Below are 25,256 nucleotides of genomic sequence, written 5' to 3' on the forward strand. Positions count from 1 at the left end.
GTTGTTTCTACATAGCAAGTGCTAAGTAAAAACTTCCAGTGTGAATGTTGTAGGAGGGGGCAGTATTAATATTTTATAATTTTATTAGTAAAGATTATATAGTCTTCTGAGTCTAACATCAAACTTTGGAAATTAAAAAAAAAATAAAATGATCAATTTCTCATAGGAACTGAAGTTAAAAGATGAAGAGTGTGAGAGGCTTTCTAAAGTGCGAGATCAACTTGGACAGGAGTTGGAGGAACTCACAGCTAGTCTATTTGAGGTTGGTCTATTTATGTCTTGGTCAAGAGCAATGTCTTAGTTTTTATATATTGATAGAATTATTTTTTTAGGGAATCTTGAAAAAGATATGCTTAGCTTCACGCATATTTGTAAGTCCTCTAAAAAAATATTTAAGAAATATAGAGGCTACAACTTAAAATGATGTAAAAAACTATGGGCTGCTAGAATCAGGTGGTTTAAAAATGTGAATGAAAAGAGAGGAAGTAAATTTTAATTTTGATTTTACCAACTATTTAGGGGCTGCTTTCAAGTAACTTTATATGATTCCATAACACAGATGGAAAACCTTTGAGGTAGTTTTCTGAAAGGGGATGATTTGAGGAACATTATCTCCAGCCTGCCACAGGATCAGAATGTCTACCCAATTCAAGCAGTGTTTCTCAGTAGGGGTGCCATTGACATTGTAGGACACTAGCATCCTTGCTGTATTAATCAGGGTTTTCCAGGAAACGGAACCAATAGGATGGATGTCTATCTACACATATATCTATATATGTGTAGAAAGAGGCTTATGTAAGGAGGTTGGCAAGTCCAAAACCTGGAGGATGAGTTGGTAGACTAGACACCCTGGAGAGACCCTGCTGTAGTTCCAGTCTCAGTCCAGAGAACCAGGAGAGCTGATCATGTGGTTCTAGTTTCTAGTTCAAAGGCTGTTAGGCTTGAGACCCAGGAAGAGCTGGTGTTTCAACTTGAGTCTGAAAACAGAAAGCATTCTCCCTTACTTTTGGGGGATGAGCCTTTTTGTTCTAACAGGCCTTCAGCTGATTGGATGAGCAGCACCCACATTGTGGAGAGCAATCTGCTTTACTCACTTTAAATTCACATATTAGCTCATCCAGAAGCATCTTCACAGAAACATCCAGAACGTCTGCCTTAAATGCCTGGGTACCTGGGGCCCAGTCAGGTTGACACACAGAATTAACTATCTCACTTGACGTTGTTCCCAGTAATCTAGTAATACTCCCTCATCATTTTGACAACTTTCAAGTACCCCTGTGGGGGGTGGGGAGAGGATATTATTTTCTGGGTTAAGAACCCCTCCCTAGCGCACTTTCTTTAGGTTATAAGATCTTCGGCCTTCAGAGGTTCTTCCTCAAACTCACTGATGTGTTACTAGAATGGCTAGTGTCGTTATCACTTTACCATATTTTCTTTTTTCCTCTGAAAATTTGTTCTTAAAATTTTTAATGTAAAAATGGATTTTAGGGGAAAAGTTTCTTCACCTTTGTTATTTTTGTATATGCAGAATCTTTTTTAGTTTTAGATATGCATATTTGCTTACATAGTTGTAATCCTAATATATTTTGTACTTTAAATAATATCTTTTCATGTTACTATATAGTCAGTGTAATGAAAATCATAATCTATCCAGTGTGTATTCCACAGTTTTTATTGTTGTAAGTAATATTGCAGAGGATATTTTTAGAAGTGTGGGCTTTCCATGCCCCCCTCTGCTCACACCCCTTTGCTCTCTCACCTGTCTTTTTTGGGGTGATTTTCTTTCATGAATGTTTAAAAACTAACTTTTTTTTTGTTTAGTTAGCTAGTTATCAGAGATAATAGGACTTTAAGTTTAAGCTTAGAAATAGTGGGAAATTAAAGATCTGGAGGGCTTCCTTGGTGACTCAGAGGGCAAAGAATCCGCCTGCATTTCCAGAGACCCGACTTTGATCCCTCGGTCAGAAAGATTCTCTAGAGAAGGGAATGGCAACCCACTCCAGTATTCTTGCCTGGGAAATCCCGTGGACAGAGAAGCCTGGTGGGCTACAGTCCATGGGGTCTCAGTCGGACATGACTGAGCTACTAACATACAAAGATCTGGAACAGGAGTTATGTAATCTTACATTTTTATATGTAGAAGGAGTGTACAGAAACATAAGGCATTTCTTTCAGTAATGTCTGGTTAGAAGAAAATTTTGTAATACAGTGTTAGTAGATAAGAAAGCAAATACATTATTCTGCTTATGTTAATGTTGGTTTCCTGCCAGCCTGCCCTTAATTTTAGCCCCCACTTAGTTCCCCCCAGCTGCATGTACATGTTATTTTGTTAGATGAAGTAGGAGAACAAACAGAAACTTTTCCCTGTCTCTAGCAGGATGTGAACTACCAGAAGTGTAGTTTGTGCAATGAATGAAAAAGTTATCTAAAAAGCATAATTTTGGGGTCCCTAATTTATCTCTGACCTAACAGTGACTAATAACCTTAACTGTGTGTACTTTCTGGGAAAGAAATTACACTGATTAAAGATGATTTCAATAATGAAGAAAATTGTATTTAAACCAACTGCTTACTGAGTTTAGAAAAAAAGTAGAGAAAGTTTTTCTGTGGTCTCAGTTGTGCCTTCATGATCTCAGTTTACCATTGTTTTATGAAAAAATGTTTTTGCTTACATTTTATGTATATGTGTGAATAGTTTTTTTTTTTAAGAATTGAAGATTATTCTGAATAAACTCAATTTATATAATTTTGGTAAGCTTGTAAACTCAGATTAGGAATTTATATATGATGAATGATCTTGAATATAATTATACTTTTGTATTTAGCAAAAAATACAAGATTATAAAGTTGTATATGTATATATATATTTTTTTCTTATAGTATTATGGATTTTCAGGTAATGCAAAATATAAAGTGAAATCGGTTAAAAGAATGCTTTACAAAGTAGTCTACATTTAACATGGAAAAAAAAGATACGTAGTCTTAAGGTTTTTTCAGCCAATTTTAGTAAATGTCTATGATATGCTTAGTTTCTCTCAACAATGCTGTAAGCACATATAGTACAAATTATTTTGTCTGTGAAGAAAATCATAAGTAGAGTTAAGAATGCTGGGACTCAAATTCATGACCTTGATCTTGCTTTTAAGTATGGTGAAAGTCATAAATGGCACTTCCTTTTCTTTCAAGCCACAGAGACAAATTTGAGCATGAACCTTCATTATGATGAAGATATTAAGAATTCCCTATGCACAAGTCACTGTTAGAAGACATATGTACTTAAATTATGCACATATACTAACACACATCAAAATGTTACATACATACACAACACAAAAGTTTTAAAAAAGTGAAATAATAAAAATACTTAAATTTTTTATAATATAGAAGTATTCTCATTAAAATACATTGTATATGTGTATATTTATTTTGTGAGAGCATTGTGATTGAATATGTTATATTGTTTTTGAAACCTTGTTTTAAATTTATGATCCAGATGATAGTGATTGTGAAGTCGCTCAGTCGTGTCCAGCTCTCTGCAACCCTTTGGACTATAGCCTGCCAGGCTCCTCTGTCCATGGGATTTTCCAGGCAAGAGTACTGGAGTGGGTTGCCATTTCCTTCTCCAATGATGATATGGTCTAAATTCCATTTTTAAAATTTAGATTTAATGTTATTGATAACTCACAGATACACTCATCTGAAAGGAACAAGTACATCTTTTCCTGTAATAAGTCATGATAATGAATTTTCAGTCCCATTGCTAGTTATGTGAAAGTTTTTCCATAACATTCTCTAGCAAATTTTTGTCTTTAATGCCAACAAATTGTTTTTAAAAACTAATCAGAAGATGGTGAATAAACATTATTTTTAAAAAAGAAAAAATAGATCAACTAAATTTGAATCACTGCTAACCAGAGAGGAAAAAAAATTCTGTCTTCAGTGTTTGTAAATATATGGACATGAATGTTTGTATAGATAACAGGTGTGCAAACTATAGCCTGCAGGCCCAAACTGGCCTATATCTACTTTTGTACAACCTAACGAGCTGAGGTTGGTTTTTACATTTTCAAATGGTAAGAGGAGGAAAAAGAATCGAAAGAGGAATATTTTGTGACATATGAAAACTCTATGAAACTCATATTTAAGTGCCCATGAATTTTTATTGGAATGGCTATATTTATTGATTGTTTTATTGTCTGTGGCTGCCTTCACACAATAGCAGCAGAGTTGAGTAGTTACAACACAGACCATATGGCTTAGAAGCCTGAACTACTTACTATCTGGCCTTTCTAGAAAGTTTACTGACTTTCCTGTGTAGATGATACTTAAATAATTTTTCGGTTTCAGAATGACAGTGATAGAAAAGTTTTCAAGCTCATATATCTTTTGATGTCTTTTGTCAATTTTTAAAATCCTATGAATTATCATTTTAGATACTCCTCTGGCTTCATTCTAGCTCTTTTCTCTTTCCTTTTTGGACTCCAGTTACATTTATTTTATACCTTTCCAGTATATCCCTTATATCTCTAAGGGGACAAATCACCCCAAGTTTCAGCTCACTTTCCTCAGTTTACTTCTTCTGGATCTTGGTCCTCTGATTCTTCACTATTTTGTTGCTCTCTAATGCCTTCAAAAACATTTTTAAAACATTTGTCCAGCTTTTAAAAACTGTTCTCTGTAGGACGTTTGTTCTGAGTTGCATGGTCCGCCATTAATGAAAGCAGAATCCAATTCTAAACATTAAACAAATATTCTCTCCATAGCACATATTACTTCTGGATGCATAGTTAAAATGTCACTTATCTTGAAGGATCAGATTAGATATACTTATTATTTGGGAACTACCTGTCAAGTAGTATTTTAATGACAGTCACTTGTTAAAATTCAGCACTTATTCAGCACATCTGAAATACTTGTTATTTTTAAAAGAAAAATGCTTATCTCATTATTAAATTTGATAGCTCCTACAGGCTTTGACACAAGATAGCCAGCATAATGGTGCATGGAATATTCTCACAGTTAATCTCACTTAATTATAAGCATTGATAGTGAAGCTTTTCTTATTTAAAACAATATGTAAATTTATTATAATACAAGGGCACATACAAGGTGCAATGTCATTACATACTCTAAGAGCAAATGAACAAATGGGAGTGCCACCGTGGAACTCTGGTGTGGAGAACTTCCACTCTCCCCTGAAAAGCCGACAGACCTCGTGAGGGTTCGCTTGTCAAACTGTTAAACATCTTTGAAGCTGATTTCTTTCCTTCTGCCTTCCATCACTCTCTTCCTCGTGAACAGTAAATTGAAATTCTAAGATCTAAGCTCTTACATCCTGGGGGATTATTGCAAGCACCCTATGTACTGTTCCAGTCCACCCTTATATTTTATAGGGATTATTCCATACGGCAGAGTAAGCTTTTTAAAATACAAATAACATAATGTCATTCTCTTTCTTAAAAGACCACAAGGCTTCATAATGGATTTAGAATAAAATCCAGAATTTGTACTCATATTTTATTTGATTATTAGAATGTCTTCAGAGTGTAAACTCCTTAAGAGTTATCAGCACCTGGAACAGTAGCTGAGGAAGCTGCCTCTAAGTCGTGTCCGACTCTGTGCGACCCCATAGACAGCAGCCCACCAGGCTCCCCCGTCCCTGGGATTCTTCAGGCAAGATCACTGGAGTGGGTTGACATTTCCTAATGTCCAGTATACCACTTCTCTGTGGAATCTAAAATATGTCACAAGACTTCGCTGCTGCTGCTGCTGCTGCTGCTGCTAAGTCGCTTCAGTCGTGTCCGACTCTGTGCGACCCCATAGACGGCAGCACACCAGGCTCCCCCATCCCTGGGATTCTCCAGGCAAGATCACTGGAGTGGGTTGACATTTCCTTCTCCAATGCATGAAAGTGAAAAGTGAAAGTGAAGTTGCTCAGTCGTGTCTGACTCTTAGTGACCCCATGGACTGCAGCCTACCAGGCTCCTCCATCCATGGGATTTTCCAGGCAAGAGTACTGGAGTGGGGTGCCATTGCTTTCTCCAAGCTGAGGAAGAGATGTTATGAATAAGTGTTTGATGAATAAATGTTGTATGAATGAAAGGGAATTAAATATATGGAGTTTCATATATTTGGTACTAAAAAATTAAGATCTTAGGATAAACTCAACCTTTCGATTGCTCTGCACAAAATCAAGATTTAATATCGATTTGTGAGTTTTTATTGGAAGCTCTAAGGCTTCTCAGCTGTTACTCCTATAAACTGCAGCATTACTGATGTGTTAATATTTTTGCTTGTTTCTCCTGTATGTCTTTGCTATGCATAGTAATATGAATATAAATTATAAAAACCTAACTGCAAAGAAGTTGGGTTTGACATGTGGATCATGACTTTTCCTTCTTTAACATTTGCAGTCTTTACACAAGTATTGATTAGAATGATCAAACTAAAATTGCCTGCCTCTGATACTAAAAGAAGGTACCTATTCTTTATTCCTAATAATTGATCTGCCTGATGACAGTTGCTGCTTCAGCTGTTGACATTGAATACTTAATTTTAGGCAAAATTTTGTTAGTGTATCTTTGTTTCAATCATAGACACCTGTTGAAAGATTTTTGAAAACAAATGCTAAATACTTTGTTTCCAAAATATGAGATGTTAACTTTTTTAGGAAGCTCATAAGATGGTGAGAGAAGCAAATGTCAAGCAGGCAACAGCAGAAAAACAGCTAAAAGAAGCACAAGGAAAAGTAAGTTTTTGCTGCTTTTAATAGGATAAAATATAAAGAAACTAGTAACTACAGTTTGAAAAATACCTTGATGTTTATTGGATTTGTTCTGATTATAAAAGTACTGCTTACTTTAGAAGATTTTTAAAACTACAAGACACTATAAAGAAGAAAATAGCTACTACATAGATATAATTAATAGTGAACATTTGGTGTACATTTATATTAGAAGCAAATGATTTAAAGCTTTGTGAATCACACATATTATCAAGAGGATTATATAATTACATTTAAAAATCAATTATTTTTTAATTCATTAAAAAAGCCACTGAAATGTTACTAGATTTTACTATTTTAGAAACGAACTGCGCCTAATCATAAGCTATTTTTAAATATGAAGATTCTGAAAATTTGCATCTGTTCAGTCGCTCAGTCGTGTCCAACTCTGCGACCCCATGGACTGCAGTACGCCAGGCTTCCTTGTCCATCACCAACTCCTGGAGCTTGCTCAAACTCATGTCCATTGAGTTGGTGATGTTTACAGCCATACCACCCTGAATGCACCCGATCTCATCTGAAAATCCACATAGTGAGATGTTAAACATTTTGATAATTTTAAAATTTTTATCTGACATTGTGAATAGCAACTGAATCCAGACTGTATGGGAACATCAAAAAACTGATTAAAAATAAAAAGCCCTCCCAAAAAACCCATTTAGTTTACTTTCCTTTTATTACTCCACAGGAAATACACATTAAACTTATGTTTCTTCTCTGAAAGTTACCAAATTGTTAACATTTAGCTGCATCTGTCAGAAAACATATTCAGTACATGTGACTATGTTGATTTCTTTTCAAGATTGATGTACTCCAAGCTGAAGTAGCTGCATTGAAGACACTCGTATTGTCCAGTTCTCCAACGTCACCTACACAAGAGCCTCTGCCAGGTGGAAAGGCACATTTTAAAAAGGGGCATACAAGAAATAAAAGTACAAGCAGTGCAATGAGTGGCAGTCATCAGGACCTCAGTGTGATACAGCCAATTGTAAAAGACTGCAAAGAGGTAACTCGTCCAGGACTGTCCCCTCTGACTCTGTTGATACTTAGTAATTCTCATCACTGAGCTGTTGGTTATGATTTTTGCCAGCAAAACTTTTAGTACAAAATATACAGTATTAAGATGGGGGAGGCTTTGTCTAGAGCTGGCTGCTTTCAGGGATTCTTCAGTTCCCTTCTCTTCCTGGCTGACCTTGGAGTACCTGCTGGAAACTTGGTAAGTTTCTTAATCTCGATATTTCATTTAGGGAGCAAACTGTCATGTGTTGTATAAAGGAGAGTGGGTGACTTTAATGATCTGGCTAGTCAAAATTTATTGCTTGCATGCTCCACCAAAATATGAACATAAGAAATATATGAAAATATTAGGTGATTTTCTTGAAGAACAGTGCATTGTTTTTACTTAAATTCTGGGAGAAGCAATTTTATATCAGTAAGGTAGTCCTGGAGTTAATTCAGATAATTAAGCAACAAAAAATGGAACTGATGGTAAGCTTTAATTTTATAAGGTAGGTTATGAGGATAGCTGAGATAATGTGCTAATATTTTGAGCTGTTTTGAGTAAAAATTGTGTAATTGTAAAATAGTTTTTACTTACATGTGATGAGAAAGCATGTCCAAGGGGATTGATCACTAATTAACAAGCAGCCTTCTCCCTTTTTTTTTCTTGAAAGTTGTATTTTACATTGTCGAATTCAAGTCTCTCATTAATCTTTAAGAAGCTGTGCTTGTTTAGATTTTTACATAGAAGCCAGGAGTTTATTTAATTGAATAACCAGGGTTGTTGCTCATTTTAATTGAATTGTATATTGTTTAGTTATTCATAAGAAAGAAAGATGCTGGTGAGAGAGAAACTCAATACTTGGTTAAATCTGAATGTGATGAAATTAAAATTCACACTGGTTTCTGTTAAATATTTAAGAAATGTTTTTAGTCATTACTTTAATTCTGATTTCTTTCAGTATTGATGGCATTTTTAATTGCTTGGTACAACTTGTATTTTTGCTGTGATTTCTCAGTGTGTGTAATTATGTACCCTTTTCTCCCTGTTTTTTACACTAAGAAAATTTATATGTTTCTCATGGAACATTTTAAAATTTTGTATTTATGAAATTCCATAAAATATGCATATAGGCAGCATATAACATTCTGCTTTCTGGCTATATCTTGTATTGTAATATTTTGTGAAAAACTTGTCAAAATGTTTTATTAGACGAAGGAAACACATAAATTTGACCTGTGTAAATCTTAGATATAACAGTTGGACAGAAAATGGGCTATGTCTATGTTTCTGTAGAAAATGTGATGGGGGCATTCAGTCATGACTTTACAGTGTATCTTCTGAAAGCAGTCAGGACACAGGTGCATGCCTGAACACACAGTTAGGCAAGGCTTTGAGATCAAGTCACTCAAATGTGAACTTTTACTGGTTTCTTGCTTGGTAACCTTGGTCAAGTTATTTTATCTCTCTAAACTCTAGTTTTCTTATCTATAAATGGAGGTTATAATATTTATCTTGCCCAGCTTTGAGGATTAAATGTTTGTGAAGTGCTTATTACTGTAGTTCCTGACAGAGTCTGCTCTTAATAAGTAGTTTAAATTATTGCCTTTCAACTGGAATCTTTTCTCAGAACACTACTTACCCACTTTGGGTTTTATTTCCATCAAAGGGTAGACTTTACAAAGAAAATTAATTTGAAAATGTATTACTTATCTGCTAATATTTTTATCCTTTTGCCTTTAGCTTTGATTCAAGGAATTTATGGATTGGGATGAAAAAAACTCACATTGAGATTGCCATTATACACCTTAAAGGAAAGTCTCTAGGAAAGCTGGGGTACAGCCGGTCTTTCGTTACTTTCACATAGACTACATGCACATCTGATTGAGCTGTCCTGGAGGCCGTAGATGCAGTCAGTGTTTCCTTTACAGGGTATCTAGTGCTTCTGGACTAGAGTGGCTTAAAGTTGCGGGTGGATGAGGGACATTGCTCTGTGTTTGGGTGGCTGGGGGCTGGGTGGATCTTTATATGCTGATGGGCAGTATTTAGCTGGGCTGGGGGAATCCAAAGAGAAGAATACTTGTGAAAAATTATTAAATTGGAAGGAAAGAGAAGAGACAACTGGAAGAGTGAATAGGAAGGCCAGTGCCAGCTGGATTATTGGTAATTCAGATGGTAGATACTAGATGTTGAAATGGCAAAAAAATCTAAATGAATGTTATATATTTGAGATAGTCAATTTAGGAGGCTGTGTGTGTGTGCTGCTTTTAGTTTTGCAGCTTGTAGAGTAAAAATTTTGAAAATTCTGGAAATGCCTTAAATAGCTGAACAGTTGGTGTCACTTTTGACCCCAAAATAGATTTCACAATTTGGTCAGCCTCTATTTACTTAAACACTTGTTTTAATTAACTTGGCTCCAAATTGTTTGTTTTCAGAAGATTTTTGTATTGAGAACAGTGTGCACCTGTGTCTTAAGAAGAACTCCAACATTAGTGTTACATTTTTTTTGGTGGGTAGATAATGGTAGTGATCTTTGACACTGTAGTGATTACATTGAAAAGCACCCCCTAGTTATTTGGGAGTTTAGATTGTTTTTTAAAAAGAATGAAATATTGCCATTTGTAGCAACATAAATGGACCTAGAGAGTATCATACTCTTTGAAGACGTCAGAAAGAAAAACACAAATATGATCACTTATATGTGAAATCCTAAAAAAGGTACAAATGAATTTATTTACGGAACAGAAACAGACTCACAGACATAGAAAGGGATCTTACGTTTGCCAAAGGGGAAAGGCTGAGAGAGGAATAAGTTAGAAGTATGAGATTAACAGATATATACCACTGTATATAAAATAAGCCAAGAATTTACTGTATAGTACAGGGAACCATGGGCTTCCCTGGTGGCTCATTGGGGAAGATCTTGCCTGCGAGTGCAGGAGAGACAGGTTCAGTCCCTGGGTGGGGAAGATCCCCTGGAGAAGGAAATGGCAATCCACTCCAGTATTCTTGCCTGGGAAAATCTCTTGGACAGAGGAGCTGGCAAGCTACACTCCAGGGGGTTACTAAAGAGTTGGACATGACTTAGCAGCTAAAACAACAGGGAACTATATTCAATACCTTATAATAATCTATGATGGAAAGAATTTGAAAAAAAATGTTTAATTGAATCACTTTGCTATATACCTGAAACAAACAATATTGTAAATCAGCTATACTTCAATTTAAAAATTGCTATCCTGTATTATAACTAATCAAGAATGGTTCAATTGTTATTTTAAATAAAGAATATTTGTTTTTTGGTAATACATTAATTAGGTTTTGGTTTTATAAAGTGATTTTCTGTTTGTACTTTTTTAAAAGTTATTTTATATTTTCTTTTGTCAGGCTGACTTATCCCTGTATAATGAATTCAGATCTTGGAAGGATGAGCCCACAATGGACAGAACCTGTCCTTTCTTAGACAAAGTCTATCAGGAAGATATCTTTCCTTGTTTAACCTTCTCAAAAAGTGAGGTAATTTTTAAAAAACTTTAATAGAAATGCATTAGAGTTGTTCCTATACCTTTTACTTAGACATGTTACATATTTTACTATCTCTTACCTAGATAATTTATAAAATGTCGTGTTTTACCATTTTCTCCATTCCATATTAGGGTCATAATAATTTCTTGGCATTCACTTACTGAACCTTCTTCCTTATTTGAGCAGAGGATCACTCACACTGCAGTATGTTTTGCACTGGAGTGAAGTATTAAATATGTTAAGGGGGTAGGGCTTATTTCTTAACTTTTAGTCCAAGAGTCAGTGTAAAGGCATTTCTGTGTACTTCAAGCTGTTTGTTTGATTTATCCATATGTGATTCTAAAACTCCTGTTTAGTTCCTTCATCATTAAAATGGGGAAAAATGCCTTCCTTGCCTATGTCTCAGGGTTGTTAAGACAAAATGAAGTCAATTAAGTAGATAGAAAAACTTCCCTGGTGGCTCAGACGGTAAAGCATCTGCCTGCAGTATAGGAGACCCAGGTTCTATCCCTGGGTTGGGAAGATCCCTTAGAAAAGGGAAGGCTACCCACTCCAGTATTCTTGCCTGGAGAACTCCATGGACAGAGGAACCTGGTGGGCTACAGTCCATGGAGCTTCAAAGAGTCGGACATGACTGTGTGACTAACATTTTGACACTTTCAAGTAGACAGAAAACCTTAAAACGCTGTGCAAATGTAAGGTCATAATTTTAATTTGTTCTTACATACAGAAGGTTTGTCTACAAATATCCAGTCAATAAGTGTTTTAAGAAAGTTAATCCTAAGAGTCTTTAGAGAATTTAATTACAACACTACTTGTAAGGAGAAGTTAAGAGGAAGAATAAAATGCTTTTGATATATAGCTGTTAGTCATTATGGCTCTGGCCCTAATTTTAGGTAGATTGCTACGTATAAGTAATCTTGCCAGAATAAAGTAGTTTGCCCATTTCATCAGTTGTTTATCAGTTACTACCGTCTGTATCTGGGCATTTAATATTTGATAATTCATTTAATTTTTTTGTATACTCTTGTGCACATAAATATGAGATCATTAAATATATAGCTCTGTTTAATATATATTGCTCTGTTTTGATGACTAGTATTAAAAATAATGCATAAATTTGGCAAAATCAAGCATTAGGATATTCATTTTGAAGTGACTTTAATAGTGGATGTTAATTCTGGATAAGGGGTGATCTGGAATTAATGTCTTTAATTTCCTTCCAGAAAATGAGAAAAGTTATTTAGCTGTAACTGAATCACTTTTCATAACAATTTCGGAGTTATAAAAGAATTCAAACCAAGCTTATGTGGTTTCTTTCTTTTTCATTAGCTAAGGCAAATCTAGGGGAACTTGGGGAAAAATAATTTTTAAACATCAGTTTACTGTGAACTAGAATTTTCCATTTTCCTGTCAGCATCTAATATTTTTTGTGTTCTGTGAAGTTGGCTTCAGCTGTTCTGGAGGCTGTGGAGAACAACACTTTAAGCATTGAACCAGTGGGATTACAGCCTGTTCGATTCGTGAAAGCATCTGCAGTTGAATGCGGAGGACCAAAGTATGTTTTCAAAATCATGTCTTGTGGAAGAATACTGAGTTTTAAAAATTTTATGTGTTGCAGTTACTTTAATTTTTTCTGGTTTTAAATATGGTTAAATCTCTCGTCAGTTTTCTGTTTAGAGTCTGTGCAGCCCAGAGACCAACACGCAGGCAGTGTGGGGATTTCAGATGTATCGTCAGTGGAGAGCTCTTTAATTACAGACCTGTACGTGGGATCCAGGTAGATCAGGTGTCAGAAACTTTTTTTTTGTAAACCACATATTGTAATCCATTACCTGATTATGAAATCTCTTTAATGGGTCATGAGCAGATTTTTTTGGGGGGGTATACTTTTCATGTTCTGGGCTTTTTGTATAAAATATTTCTTCTTGAAGTTTGCTGTCAAAAATAATTTGAAAAGACAGTGAATTAGACCAGGTCTTGCCAAGCATGAAAACAGGGCACCAAAAGACTTGGCTAGTCCTCTCCTTCAGTACTCTCATTGTAAAGCTTTCTCACTTTGGTAAGGAAACATTTCTGTTGTCATGTGTAAGAATATTTGACAGTTGTGTACCTTCAGGGGTGACTCCACATTTCATAGCAGAACAAGCCTTTTTCCAACCAGTTCTGGAAAAGATTGAAACCAGCAGTACCTAAAACCTTTGGCACAGCTGTTTAAAAGGTGACTTTGAAAGATTTTGGGGAAGCTGCTTAGTTGGTTAAAAACTAGATCAGTATAAGGGGACTGAAGAGCCTAGGAGAGCTCATGTGCGTGCATGCTAAGTCGCTCAGTTGTGTCCGATTCTGTGCTACCCCATGGACCATAGCCTGCCAGGCTCCTCTGTCCATGGGATTCTCCAGGCAGGAATACTGGAGTGTGTTGTCATACCTCATCCAGGGGATCTTCCCCACGCAGGGATCAAACCCACATCTCTTATGTCTCCTGCATTGGCAGGCAGGTTCTTTACCACTAGTGCCACCTGGGAGGCCCAAAAGAGCTCCTCGCTAGCAACAACTGAATCCTGTCAGGCAGGCTGTTTGAAGGCAAAAGAAGCAGCGGCTGGTTGAGATTAACTGCTGCTGCCACTGCTGCTAAGTCGCTTCAGTCGTGTCCGACTCTGTGCGATCCCATAGAGGGCAGCCTGCCAGGCTCCCCCGTCCCTGGGATTCTCCAGGCAAGAACACTGGAGTGGGTTGCCATTGCCTTCTCTATTGTATCAAAGTGAAAAGTGAAAGTGAAGTCGCTCAGTCATGTCTGACTCAGCGAACCCATGGACTGCAACCCACCAGGCTCCTCCGTCCATGGGATTTTCCAGGCAAGAGTACTGGAGTGGGGGTGCCATTGAGAGATTAACTGCTAGGTCTGTTAAAACCAGATGTGGGAGCTGTGTCGTTCTTCCTGTTTCCTGTTATGCACATTGCACTCTCAGCAGGATCAGTCAGTGTTGGTATTTGGGGAACTTATTTTTTTAGTCCTGTGTTTGTTCGTGAGCCACAAGTCTGTCCACCTAGAGTTGTGTCCTGTTTTATGCTCCCCATGCCACACTTGTAGTATGGTGGCCTCTGAATTTTGGGGAAGAGGTTTACATTTCTAAATTCTACGCATCAACAAACTCCTGGGTATTTTTATCCTGATTGTTAATGATAGCAGTTTTTGTACTTCTAAGTTCTGTGTTATACCTTATTTTACAAATAGCAGTTTTTATTGTAGGATTTTAAATTTATGATTGCATTGTATCCATCCCACATATTAAATGTGCAATATCATCAAATGAAATCTCAGTTAAAGTAGATTTTTACAATATTTTAGTAAAATAATTATACTGAATGAAAGTGAAAGTCACTCAATCATGTCCACCTCTTTGTGACCCCATGGACTGCTCCATGGAATTCTCCAGGCCAGGATAGTCTAGTGGGTAGCCTTTCCCTTCTCCAGGGGATCTTTCCAACCCAGGGATCAAATCCAGGTCTCCTGCATCACAGGTGGATTCTTTACCAGCTGAGCCACAAGGGAAGCCCAAGAATTCTGGAGTGGGTAGCCTGTCCCTTCTCCAGCGGATCTTCCCAACCCAGGAATCAAAGGGGGTCTGCATTGCAGGTGGATTCTTTACCAACTGAGCTATTTAGGGAACAATTAACAGAGTTAAGGGTATTGTTGTGCTTGTGGAAATGGGGCCAGAAGCCAAGATGTTTGCAGTGCATATTGTGTGGAGAAAACCAAAGGAGAATGGTGTCCCTTTTTTTTTTTTTTCCTAAAATGAAACGTGAAGTATGGCCCCGGCTAAGACTCTTGTGGATGAGATTGTCAAGACAGTCACTAAGTGAATGGCATAGTGCTCTGGGAATTTTGTGGAAAGCAAAGTCACTCCATTAGTGGTGATCAGAACAATTATTGGAGGGGCTTTGGTTTGATCTGGGTTTTAGAAGCATGAGTGGAATTTGGATAACAAAGGCTGAAGAAGGGACCAAGGAAACTGCGTTCAAAGGATGATGAGTGTATGGGGAGGAAAGATGTGTAAAGAAAGGAGTTAGAGGTGACCGGATGGGGGATGTGAGCTTTGGGAAGTTAATAGGGCTCTGGTTTACAAGATGATAGGTGCGGACTTAGACACGTTGACATTCTTGAGTGAAAATGGCAAGCAGGGATTTGAAATCTTGGGACTAGAGCTACTGAGATACTGAGGTAGTGTAGTATGTATGTTTTTTTTAATTGGAATTAGAGGTCAGAAGACTTAGCGTTGAATTCTAGCTCAAATAAAAATATATTAGCTTCAGAAATGAGATAACTTAAACACTTTATTATTTTAAAAGTTGATACTTAAAACTGTTTTACCTGAGTCATTTGAAAGTTAGAAAAATAGTAGACAAACAGATATATGTCTGCTTCCAGAAGAGCAGTGTAAAGGTGATTTTTATCAGTTTGATGGTACTTTTTTCTCTTGTGTAAATTATACTTAAAATAGTATAGTTCCAAGGACTTTTAACACTTGTGCCTTAAATTTCTTGATTGTCCATCCTCCTCAAGCTAGTAGTAGTGCTTTTAAATATTATTATAGATCATTAAAGGCATTTTCTAATAAAGGAACAGTGAGGTGAAATCTCTTTCAAAAGGTAAGAATTCTTTTGTGATTTGAATGGCCAAAATTATTCTCTTTTAAGTAACCATTTGTTGTGTGTTTGCTTAATATGGAGCCACATTCATTTCATATTTCTCGTAAGTATAGCTGAAAATTCAATGTCTAGTTAATACATTTTTCTTTATAACTTATAATGTCCTATAAAATGCTATTGGCCACTTTATTTTACTTTAGAGCTACACTAAGTTTGCATTGACAAGGAGTGGTAGCTGTCTTTAGTCAAGCTTCTAATTTAGCAGGGTGACAGCTGGGCTTGTGTGAGTCCAACCTGATCTTGTTGAGCAAGTAGAGTGACAGGTGGCCTGTCACTTAACCAGCAACCACTGAATGTCTGCTCTCTGCCAGGCAGATACTTATTGTCAGGCATTTAAAGATGAATACAGTACATTCCCTGCTCTCAAGAGGCTTCCATCCTATTGTAGCCTGAAAACCCTCATACATGTTGTAGTATGCAAAGAGGAAGGTCGGTATGTCTAAATGTAGTATGTACTCTTGGTGTAATTATAATTGTTAAGATGCAGTGTATTTGTAAGGTATCTTATTCCTTTGTATTTCTCAGGCCTAGGTACCACATTAGATGCATATACACCAACCCAACACACCAAGAAGTATCCCATCTGGAAACTGTTGTCCTGCAGGCTATCAGTAGCATGTTTTGAGACTTGAACAGTCACTTTTAAGTTTTTTTCAACTAAGACAGAAATTGAAGTCCCAGTAGAAAGCTGTGGCCTGCCCTGCAGCTGATTACTTATTTGTAACTTTGTTCCTGGTTAGGACATATATTGGAAAAGGAAATGGCAACCCACTCCAGTACTCTTGCCTCAAAAATCCCATGGACAGAGGAGCCTGGTAGGCTACAGTTCATGGGGTCGCAAAGAATTGGATACGACTGAGCGACTTCTTCACTCACTTCATACTTTATCACTGAAGAAGGAAATGGCAACCCACTCCATAATTCTTGCCTGGAGAATCCCTTGGACAGGGGATCCTGGCAGGCCGTGGTCCATGGGGTTGCAGAGAGTCAGACACGACTAAAGTGACTGAGCAAGGACATATATTAAAACATCTAGCTTTTATTTCTACAACCATACTGAATGCTATGCCTGTAAACTTCTACTAGAATGTAAGCCCTAGAGGGTAGGGTTTTTGTCTTTCTCATCTTCACAGAGTGCCTGATACAGGGTAGGTTGTCAAATATATGTTGTCTGAATAAATGTGCAACTTGTTCAGAAGGTAGGGGCAAAATGCTTTTAACTTTTTAAAACTAAAATTTATCCTTATTTTACAGAAAATGTGCTCTCACAGGTCAGAGCAAGTCCTGTAAACACAGAATTAAACTAGGGGACTCAAGCAACTACTACTATATTTCTCCTTTTTGCAGATACAGGGTAAGTAACATAACCATGAATTTTAATAAAGCTCTCTTTGACATGAAACATTTCACTGGTTAACATTCTTTTCTTTTTGGCCCAGATCACTTCTGTCTGTAACTTTTTCACATACATTCGGTACATTCAGCAGGGACTTGTGAAACAGCAAGATGGTGAGTGTCAATTCATTATAAAATATTTGCATGAAAGTTTCGTAAAAAGTATGGGACATAATAGTAATGCTCAAATAAACATTATTGGTACATTTATATTGAATCTCTTTAATAGGTGTAATAAAATGTGTGAAGAATTTGGGAACAAAAGCATCTTTTAAAACATATTGTATTTAATCCTTAGATTTGCCACATTTTACTCTTGAATTTGAAGCAGGATCAGTTTTAACATTTAAGGAATATATGATAAACCAGATGGTAAAAGTGAGAGGAAGATAAAGCCTGTTGAACGTACTCCTTAAGAAATAAAACTGAGCAAGCTCTAAATGTGGTCAGGCTTATTTTAATTAGTGGAGCCCACAAGGCACTAAGCTTTTTCTGTATTTTCTCCTTTCACCTGTGAGTTAATAAAGTAGTTGTGAGGGTAATTCCGAGTGGAGTAAAGATCACTGTCTTCAACCTCAACAGAAACGTGTAGATGATATATCCAGAGAGCTAACCTAGTGCCAGGGTGGCAGCGTTTTTAATTGTAGTCTTTCATGATTAGTTATGGTTTTATAGTCAGATGTCTTAAATACCAGCCATAGAAACTAACATGACCTGACAGCTCCAAAATATATATTTTTTAATACATCACTTCAGTTCAGTCGCTCAGTCGTGTCCAACTCTTTGCGACCCCATGAATTGCAGCAATCCAGGCCTCCCTGTCCATTACCAACTCCCGGAGTCCACTCAAACTCATGTCCATCAAGTCGGTGATGCCATCCAGCCATTTCATCCTCTGTCGTCCCCTTCTCCTCATGCCCCCAATCCCTCCCGGCATCAGAGTCTTTTCCAATGAGTCAGCTCTTCGCATGAGGTGGCCAAAGTACTGGAGTTTGAGCTTTAGCATCATTCCTTCCAAAGAAATCCCAGGGCTGATCTCCTTCAGAATGGACTGGTTGGATCTCCTTGCATATGGTTGTTTTAAAACAGAAATAGCAGATACTGAGCTAGGGACAAGTCCATACCAATTTTGTATTTGAAGCTGTGGAGAATTATCTTGTTTATCTTTTTCCAGACACTGAAAATTTTCTTATACTGAAAAACTGGTAAAAGCCTACTGTGTTTTAGTAATGTAAACCAGTGAATGTTAATCCTTTCGAACAATTAGTTGTGTTGGTAAAAACTTAGTTTAGCATTTTCAAACTCTGGTATATTGAAAACAGTCATTTGTTTATAATCACATGTAATTAGAGGTTTTGGGTTTTTTTTTTGGTAATTAGGTTTTAATGTCTAAAAGAATAGAGATGAAACCTGTCTCTAATCAATATTGAATTTAAAAAGGCTGCAGAACATACAAGCAGTCTTTAAACTGTATAGTACTTTTTATGACTTTGATAAAAATGCGAAGTCAAGTGGGCCTTAGGGAAGCATCACTACGAACAAAGCTAATAGAAGTGATGGCATTCTAGTTGAGCTATTTCAAATCCTAAAAATGATGCTGTTAAAGTGCAGCACTCAATATGCCAGCAAATTCGGAAAACTCAGCAGTGGCCACAGGACTGGAAAAGGTCAGTTTTCATTCCAATCCCAAAGAAAGGCAATGCCAAAGAATGCTCAAACTACCGCACAATTGCACTCATCTCACATGCTAGCAAAATTCTCCAAGCTAGGCTTCAACAGTACATGACCATGAACTTCCAGATTGTCAAGCTGTATTTAGAAAAGGCAGAGGAACCAGAGATCAAATTGTCAACATCCACTGGATCATTGAGAAAGGAAGAGAGTTCCAGAAAAACAGCTATTTCTGCTTTATTGACTATGCCAAAACCTTTGACTGTGTGAATCACAACCTGTGGAAAATTCTTCATGAGATGGGAATACCAGAGCACCTTACCTGCCTCCTGAGAAATCTGTATGCACGTCAAGAAGCAACAGTTAGAACTGGACATGGAACAACAGACTTGCTTCCAAATTGGAAAAGTTGTACATCAAGGCTGTGTATTATCACCCTGCTTATTTAACTTATATGCAGAGTACATCATGCAAAATGCCAGGCTGAATGAAGCATTCAGTTGGAATCAAGCTGGAGTCAAGATTGCTGGGAGAAATATCAATAAACCTCAGACACACAGATGACACCACCCTTATGGCAGAAAGCGAAGAAGAGCTCAAGAGCCTCTTGTTGAAGGTGAAAGAGGAGAGTGAAAAATTTGGCTTAAAACTCAACATTCAAAAAACTAAGATCCTGGCAGTCCCATCACTTCATGGCGTATAGATGGGGAAACAGTGGAACCAGTGACACACTTTATTTTGGGGAGCTCCAGAATCACTGTGGATGGTGATTGCAGCCATTAATTTAAAAGGTGCTTGCTCCTTGGAAGAAAAGCCATGACCAACCTAGACAGCATATTAAAAAGCAGAGACATTACTTTACTGACAAAGGTCCATCTAGTCAAAGCTATGGTTTTTCCAGTAGTTATGTATGGATGTGAGAGTTGGAGTATAAAGAAAGCTGAGCACTGAAGAATTGATGCTTTTGAACTGTGGTGTTGGAGAAGACTCTTGAGAGTCCTTTGGACTGCAAGGAGATCCGACCAGTCAATCCTAAAAGAAATCAGTCCTGAATGTTCATTGGAAGGACTGATGTTGAAGCTGAAACTCCAATACTTTGGCCACCTGATTTGAAGAACTGACTCATTAGAAGACCCTGATTCTGGGCAAGATTGAAGGCAAGAGGAGAAGGGGACGACAGAGGATGAGATGGTTGGATGGCATCACCGATTCGATGGACATGAGTCTGAGCAAGCTCCAGGAGTTGGTGATGGACAGGGAAGCCTGGCATGCTCTAGTCCATGGGGTCGTAGAGAATTGGACACAACTGAGCGACTGAACTGACTTTTTCTGACTTTAATAAAATGGAAATCTTTAAAATTATCTGTTGGTAGGTAATACTACTTAAGCTTAAGAACAGATGACTTGTGCCAAGTTGTCAAGTGTATTTTTTCTCCTTGTTAAAAAAGAGTTTTTATAGGGATGCATGAAAAGTACTCTACTTTATGAAAATAGGAAGAAAGGGTCATAAGTCGGGGGGGCGGGATTTGACAGTGATGAAAAGTGATGTCTTCTCTGGCTTCTCTTACTCCTTTATTTCACAGTCTTTAGTACACATTTATATTGAGTGGGTTTGTAGTAAATTATTATTGATTTTACATTCTGTTTATTATCTGTGCCTTGTGCCGAAAAGGATTTAAGGCAGCTAAATGTAAAGCAGGGTTTCTCAGCCTTAGTACTATTACTGTTTTAAGCCAGATAATTCTTTATTGAGAGAGGCTGTCCTGTGCATTGTAGGATGTTTTAGTAGCATCCCTGGGCTTTACTCACTAGGTGTGAATAATGAAAAACATTTCCATTGCCATATGCACACTGGGGAGCAGAATCTCCCTGATTAAGAACCACTAATCTAAATCAGTCTAATCTGATCATATGTCAGAGGGAGACCTTTTATAATCTAAAACAGAGCCAACTTTTCCCCACTTAATAGAGGGGACCTACAGAAGCAGAGATAATAGAAATTTACAGCTTATCCTCTGAATTTATTTTTATTTCTAATTGAGCCGTATACAGAATCTTTCCTTGTCATTACAAAGAATGTTATTAAGTTCTCCGGACTGTCTCATGTTTTCCTTTTTTCCTATTTACTCTGTAAGTTTTAATGAAAAGTGAAAAATGGCGAAGATATAGCAAATTAGAGCAAGAAGATCCGTAAGTGAGATAACTCTTGTACAATCGAGCATTGAGAATAGTTACTCAAGAAGGCAGCAACATTGCCAGTTACTCAGGACACTGAAATGTCTACCTTCTTTTGGACTAAAATGGTATTCATTGATAATATCTAACAAATTGTGATCACAAAATCAGTAAATATATTTATTAATAAAACTGAGATGCTCAGAAGTACGTGGAAAAGTTAGTGTGAAACAGTGATAGGATGTTAAGCATTAGGTACATCATTAGAAATGTCCAGTTGGCATTTCAGCTACCTAAATTTTCATTGAAACAAAAATAATTAAGATGATGTTTTATGATTTATGTGTCCCTCTTTTCTCTTTGTGTAGTTGATCAAATGTTTTGGGAAGTTATGCAGTTGAGAAAAGAGATGTCATTGGCAAAGCTGGGCTATTTCAAAGAGGAACTCTGATGTTCTGCCTGGGTCTATCCATGAACCTCCCTGAAGACTTGGAAAATGGCTGAATATTTTTACGGTTACTTGATATTTATTTCCAAGGAGCGGGTCCAAGACTTTTTCCCTCTTTTGCAGATTATACTAAGAAGTACTGTGATTTCTTTTTAAACTGACCTATGCTGTGTTTGCTCATTCTTTAGTTGAACACACTATGAAGAATTACAGGTGTACTAGTGATTGTAATTTATAGTTGCAAAAAATAGCTAAATAAATAAACGTTAAATTGAGTGTGTTTTTGCTTTCTTTTCTAGCTCTGACATGGTGCATAGGGTCAGTTGAATTTGAACTGTAATTTTCAAACTGTGCAGTAGCCTATGAAGGACAAGGAAGAAGGTTAAGTGGACAGGATCGCCTTCCTCCCCCTACGCCCACTAGAGTAACTCTATTTTTGTCTGTTTTATATATTAGGATTAAAAGAAAAGACTTTATTTAAAGAAAGACTTCTTCTGAACAGAAAGTTATCTGTTTTAATCATTCGGTTCTAATTTAAAGAATCCCATTATTGTGGTGATTAATTTAAATATATCAGGTAGAAGACAGTCACTTTTATCCTAGAGATGCATTCTTTTGGCATCTTGATGTAATGTATCTATACTTTATATTCGTTGAGCACTTAGTAATCATTGAAAGGACATAAAGATAATATGATGTGTCCTCCAGGGAGTTGTAAGGAATGTGGATTGAAAGAGTGATACCTGCAAAGGATTGATCATAGAACTTCTTGATTTATAAATTTCAAATTATAAAACAGAAATTGTATGGAGAAACTAAGAGTAGATCATTTCATGATGCATGCATGCATGCTAAGTCACTTTAGTCGTGTCTGACTCCTTGTGACTCCATGGACCATAGTCTACCAGGCTCCTCTGTCCATGGAGTTCTCCAGGCAAGAGTACTGGAGTTTCCTTGCCCTCCTCCAGGGGGTGTTCCTGACCCAAGGATCAAGCATGCATCTCTTACATCTCCTGCATATAGTAAGTACAGAAAAGCAAAAAGAAACAAGAAACTACTTTAGTGTCTCCATCTAGTGAAAGCCACTCCATATTTTTGAAGAATAGATTTTCAGATATTTTCTACATATATACATTTCTGAAACAAAAAGTGGACTTTTTTTTTTACTTAAATATTCTACAAACCTTAATCACTGTAAGGTTTCGATTTTAGGATGTTAGCATAGTTTAATTAATTGTGTTTGGAGATTACTATTTCCAGCTCAAGAATATGAAATTGAAAATGAAATTTGAAACTAGAATTTCATGTCTTGATAGTTACTCTAATGTGAGGACATAATAAACATACTCTCAGACTTTTGAAGCTTCAGAAGATTTTTCCACCCAAAGATGCAAATTAAAAACACTTTTGAAGAAAATACTAAAAAGAGAAACAAATCCAGGAGATGCTTGAGATTTGAGAGGAAAAGTGATAGCTTATTGATAACTTAAAAAGAATTAAAAAATAAAGGTAAAGAGAAATATTAAATTTCAAGTATATTCATAACAATTTAGAACTGAAATTCTTTACAGTGTCAACACAGTCAGAATGGGAGATGACCAAAGAATATGAGAATATATTAAAGTTCTCATCTTGTTAGATGAAAGATGGAGTTATCAGTTAAAAGTGAAAGGCCAAAAAAAAAGACCAAGCAGAAAACCAAATAGTATGATATGGAAATAAAAGGTAAGATGAGATAAACCCACTAATAAGATAAATTGGATTAAAATATATGATACTAAACAAAACATAAGGACATGGAAAAGTTAGAATAAAAGAATGGGAAAATGTAATCAGGAAAATACAAAAAGAAAGCTAGTGTGATTATACAGACAAAACATGTCATTAAGACAAAAGCATTATTACAAATAGAGGTTCTAGATAAAGCTAAAAATTTAGTGCACTGAGAAGACTTAATGAGAAAATAGAAATGATAGAAATTTAAAAATACTAAGAGCTAACTAATAATATCAGAACCTACAATGATGCAGAGAAAGGCTTCAAGGAAAAGTTTGTAGCTTTAAATCTTTACTTACATTTTAAGAATGAGCTAGGTGTCCTGTTAAAGAAACTATACAAGAATAGGATGAAAGAGATAAGAACAGAAATAGAATGCAGTAGAGGATTATCAAAGCCATTGAGTCTTTGAAAAGATGAACAAAACAGACAAATTTCTAGCAAGTTATCCTGAAGAAAAAAAGAGAGAAAATGCCAAATAACCCATAATGGGAATGAAAAGGTGTATGTCACTACAGACACTAAAAGTGGAAATAAGTAGGTATTGGACGCTGTTATTTTAGTTGCCGAGTCATGTCTGACTCTGCAACCCCATGAACTGTAGCTCGCCAGGCTCCTCTGTCCATGGGATTTCCCAGGCAGGAATATTAGAGTAGGTTGCCATTTCCTTCTCTAGAAGATAATCTGACCCAGGGATCAAACCCACGTCTCCTGTGTTGCAGACAGGTTCTTTACTACTGAGCCACCGGGGAAGCCTATACTGGATATACAAGTCTAAATTCAGTGGTAAGGTCAGATCAGGAGATAAGTTTGGGTGTAGTTAGCCATGAGAGCTTTGGGGATACTTGGAAGTCAGAGAAATATGGCGCTGAGCCCTGAGTTACTACGACAGGGAGAGGAAATGCCTGGAAGAAGACTGACTACAGAGGAGCTAATTGGAATAAAAGGCAGAGGAGAGGGACGATTAGGGTGCTGAATGACTTAGGTTCATGAGAGTATTTCTACCCAGAATTTAATTGCCCTGATTACCAATTCTGAAAAAAGATTTTTTTGATAAGTAAGTTCAGAGCTGGGGAGAGAGCCTAGCTCAGTGAAGAGAACTCTGGATTGGGAGTTGCTCAGAAGACCTACATTCTGGTCCAGGCTTGGGTCCACAAAAACTGGAAAGTTAGGCAGGTGGCCACTCCTCTCTGGCCTCCTCTGTAAAGCTGGATCGGGTGTGGTCCAGATTTCTCCCAGCTCTAACAGCCCACAGCCTTTAACTAAACATCTACACTGAAATAATAAAGATTTTGTTCCATCCTGAAAAGAACTTGCAACCACCTACTTACCCACTTCCACCACCACCACCTTGTGAATCCTGTGTGTTTTTGCTTCAGAGTCTAAAATGGGTCTGATTTTGTTCAGCTTTTATTTACAAAGATTTTCATTGGATTTTTCCTTACATAGATTTTCCCCCCATATGATACAACATTTAAAACAAAGAGAGCTGATTCATGTTTCTGTACAGTAGAAACTAATACGATGTTGTAAAGCAACTATACTCCAATAAAAATTAATTTAAAAACCAGAGTCCAAAGCAGTATGAATTTGTGCTAGAAAATGATTTTTTATTTTCCTCATGGGATGCCATACATCTTAATAGCTGATTTTCTTGTCTTTGTTATGTGGACAAAGACCTAGTAGTGTCTATAATTGGGTGTAGAACTGCTAGAAAGAGAATTCCTCCACACATTTGTTCATTCATTCATCCACACATCTCTGAGAATCTT

General features: G+C 36.7%; 1 protein-coding gene across 5 annotated transcripts in view; it reads left to right on the forward strand.

Moving 5' to 3' along the window:
• Positions 1–21,983, forward strand: part of LOC120857742 (RAB3A interacting protein) — a 67,492-nt gene extending 45,509 nt beyond the window's left edge. For 3 of the 5 annotated variants that reach the window (XM_040233448.1, XM_040233450.1, XM_040233449.1), the window contains exons 4-11: positions 167–262; positions 6,671–6,748; positions 7,587–7,790; positions 11,172–11,300; positions 12,755–12,867; positions 17,274–17,373; positions 17,459–17,528; positions 21,629–21,983. In XM_040233448.1, coding sequence (XP_040089382.1) covers positions 167–262; positions 6,671–6,748; positions 7,587–7,790; positions 11,172–11,300; positions 12,755–12,867; positions 17,274–17,373; positions 17,459–17,528; positions 21,629–21,711 — 873 coding nt within the window. In that variant the 3' untranslated portion in view covers positions 21,712–21,983. Of the gene's footprint in view, positions 1–166; positions 263–6,670; positions 6,749–7,586; positions 7,791–11,171; positions 11,301–12,754; positions 12,868–12,977; positions 13,099–17,273; positions 17,374–17,458; positions 17,529–21,628 lie in introns of all 5 variants that reach the window. The other 2 variants (XR_005719728.1, XM_040233451.1) reach the window with 2 other exon arrangements.
• The last annotated feature ends 3,273 nt before the right edge of the window (positions 21,984–25,256 follow it).

The sequence above is a fragment of the Oryx dammah genome, unplaced genomic scaffold (genome assembly GCF_014754425.2).
Source record: "Oryx dammah isolate SB20612 unplaced genomic scaffold, SCBI_Odam_1.1 HiC_scaffold_29, whole genome shotgun sequence".
Classification (NCBI taxonomy): domain Eukaryota; kingdom Metazoa; phylum Chordata; class Mammalia; order Artiodactyla; family Bovidae; genus Oryx; species Oryx dammah.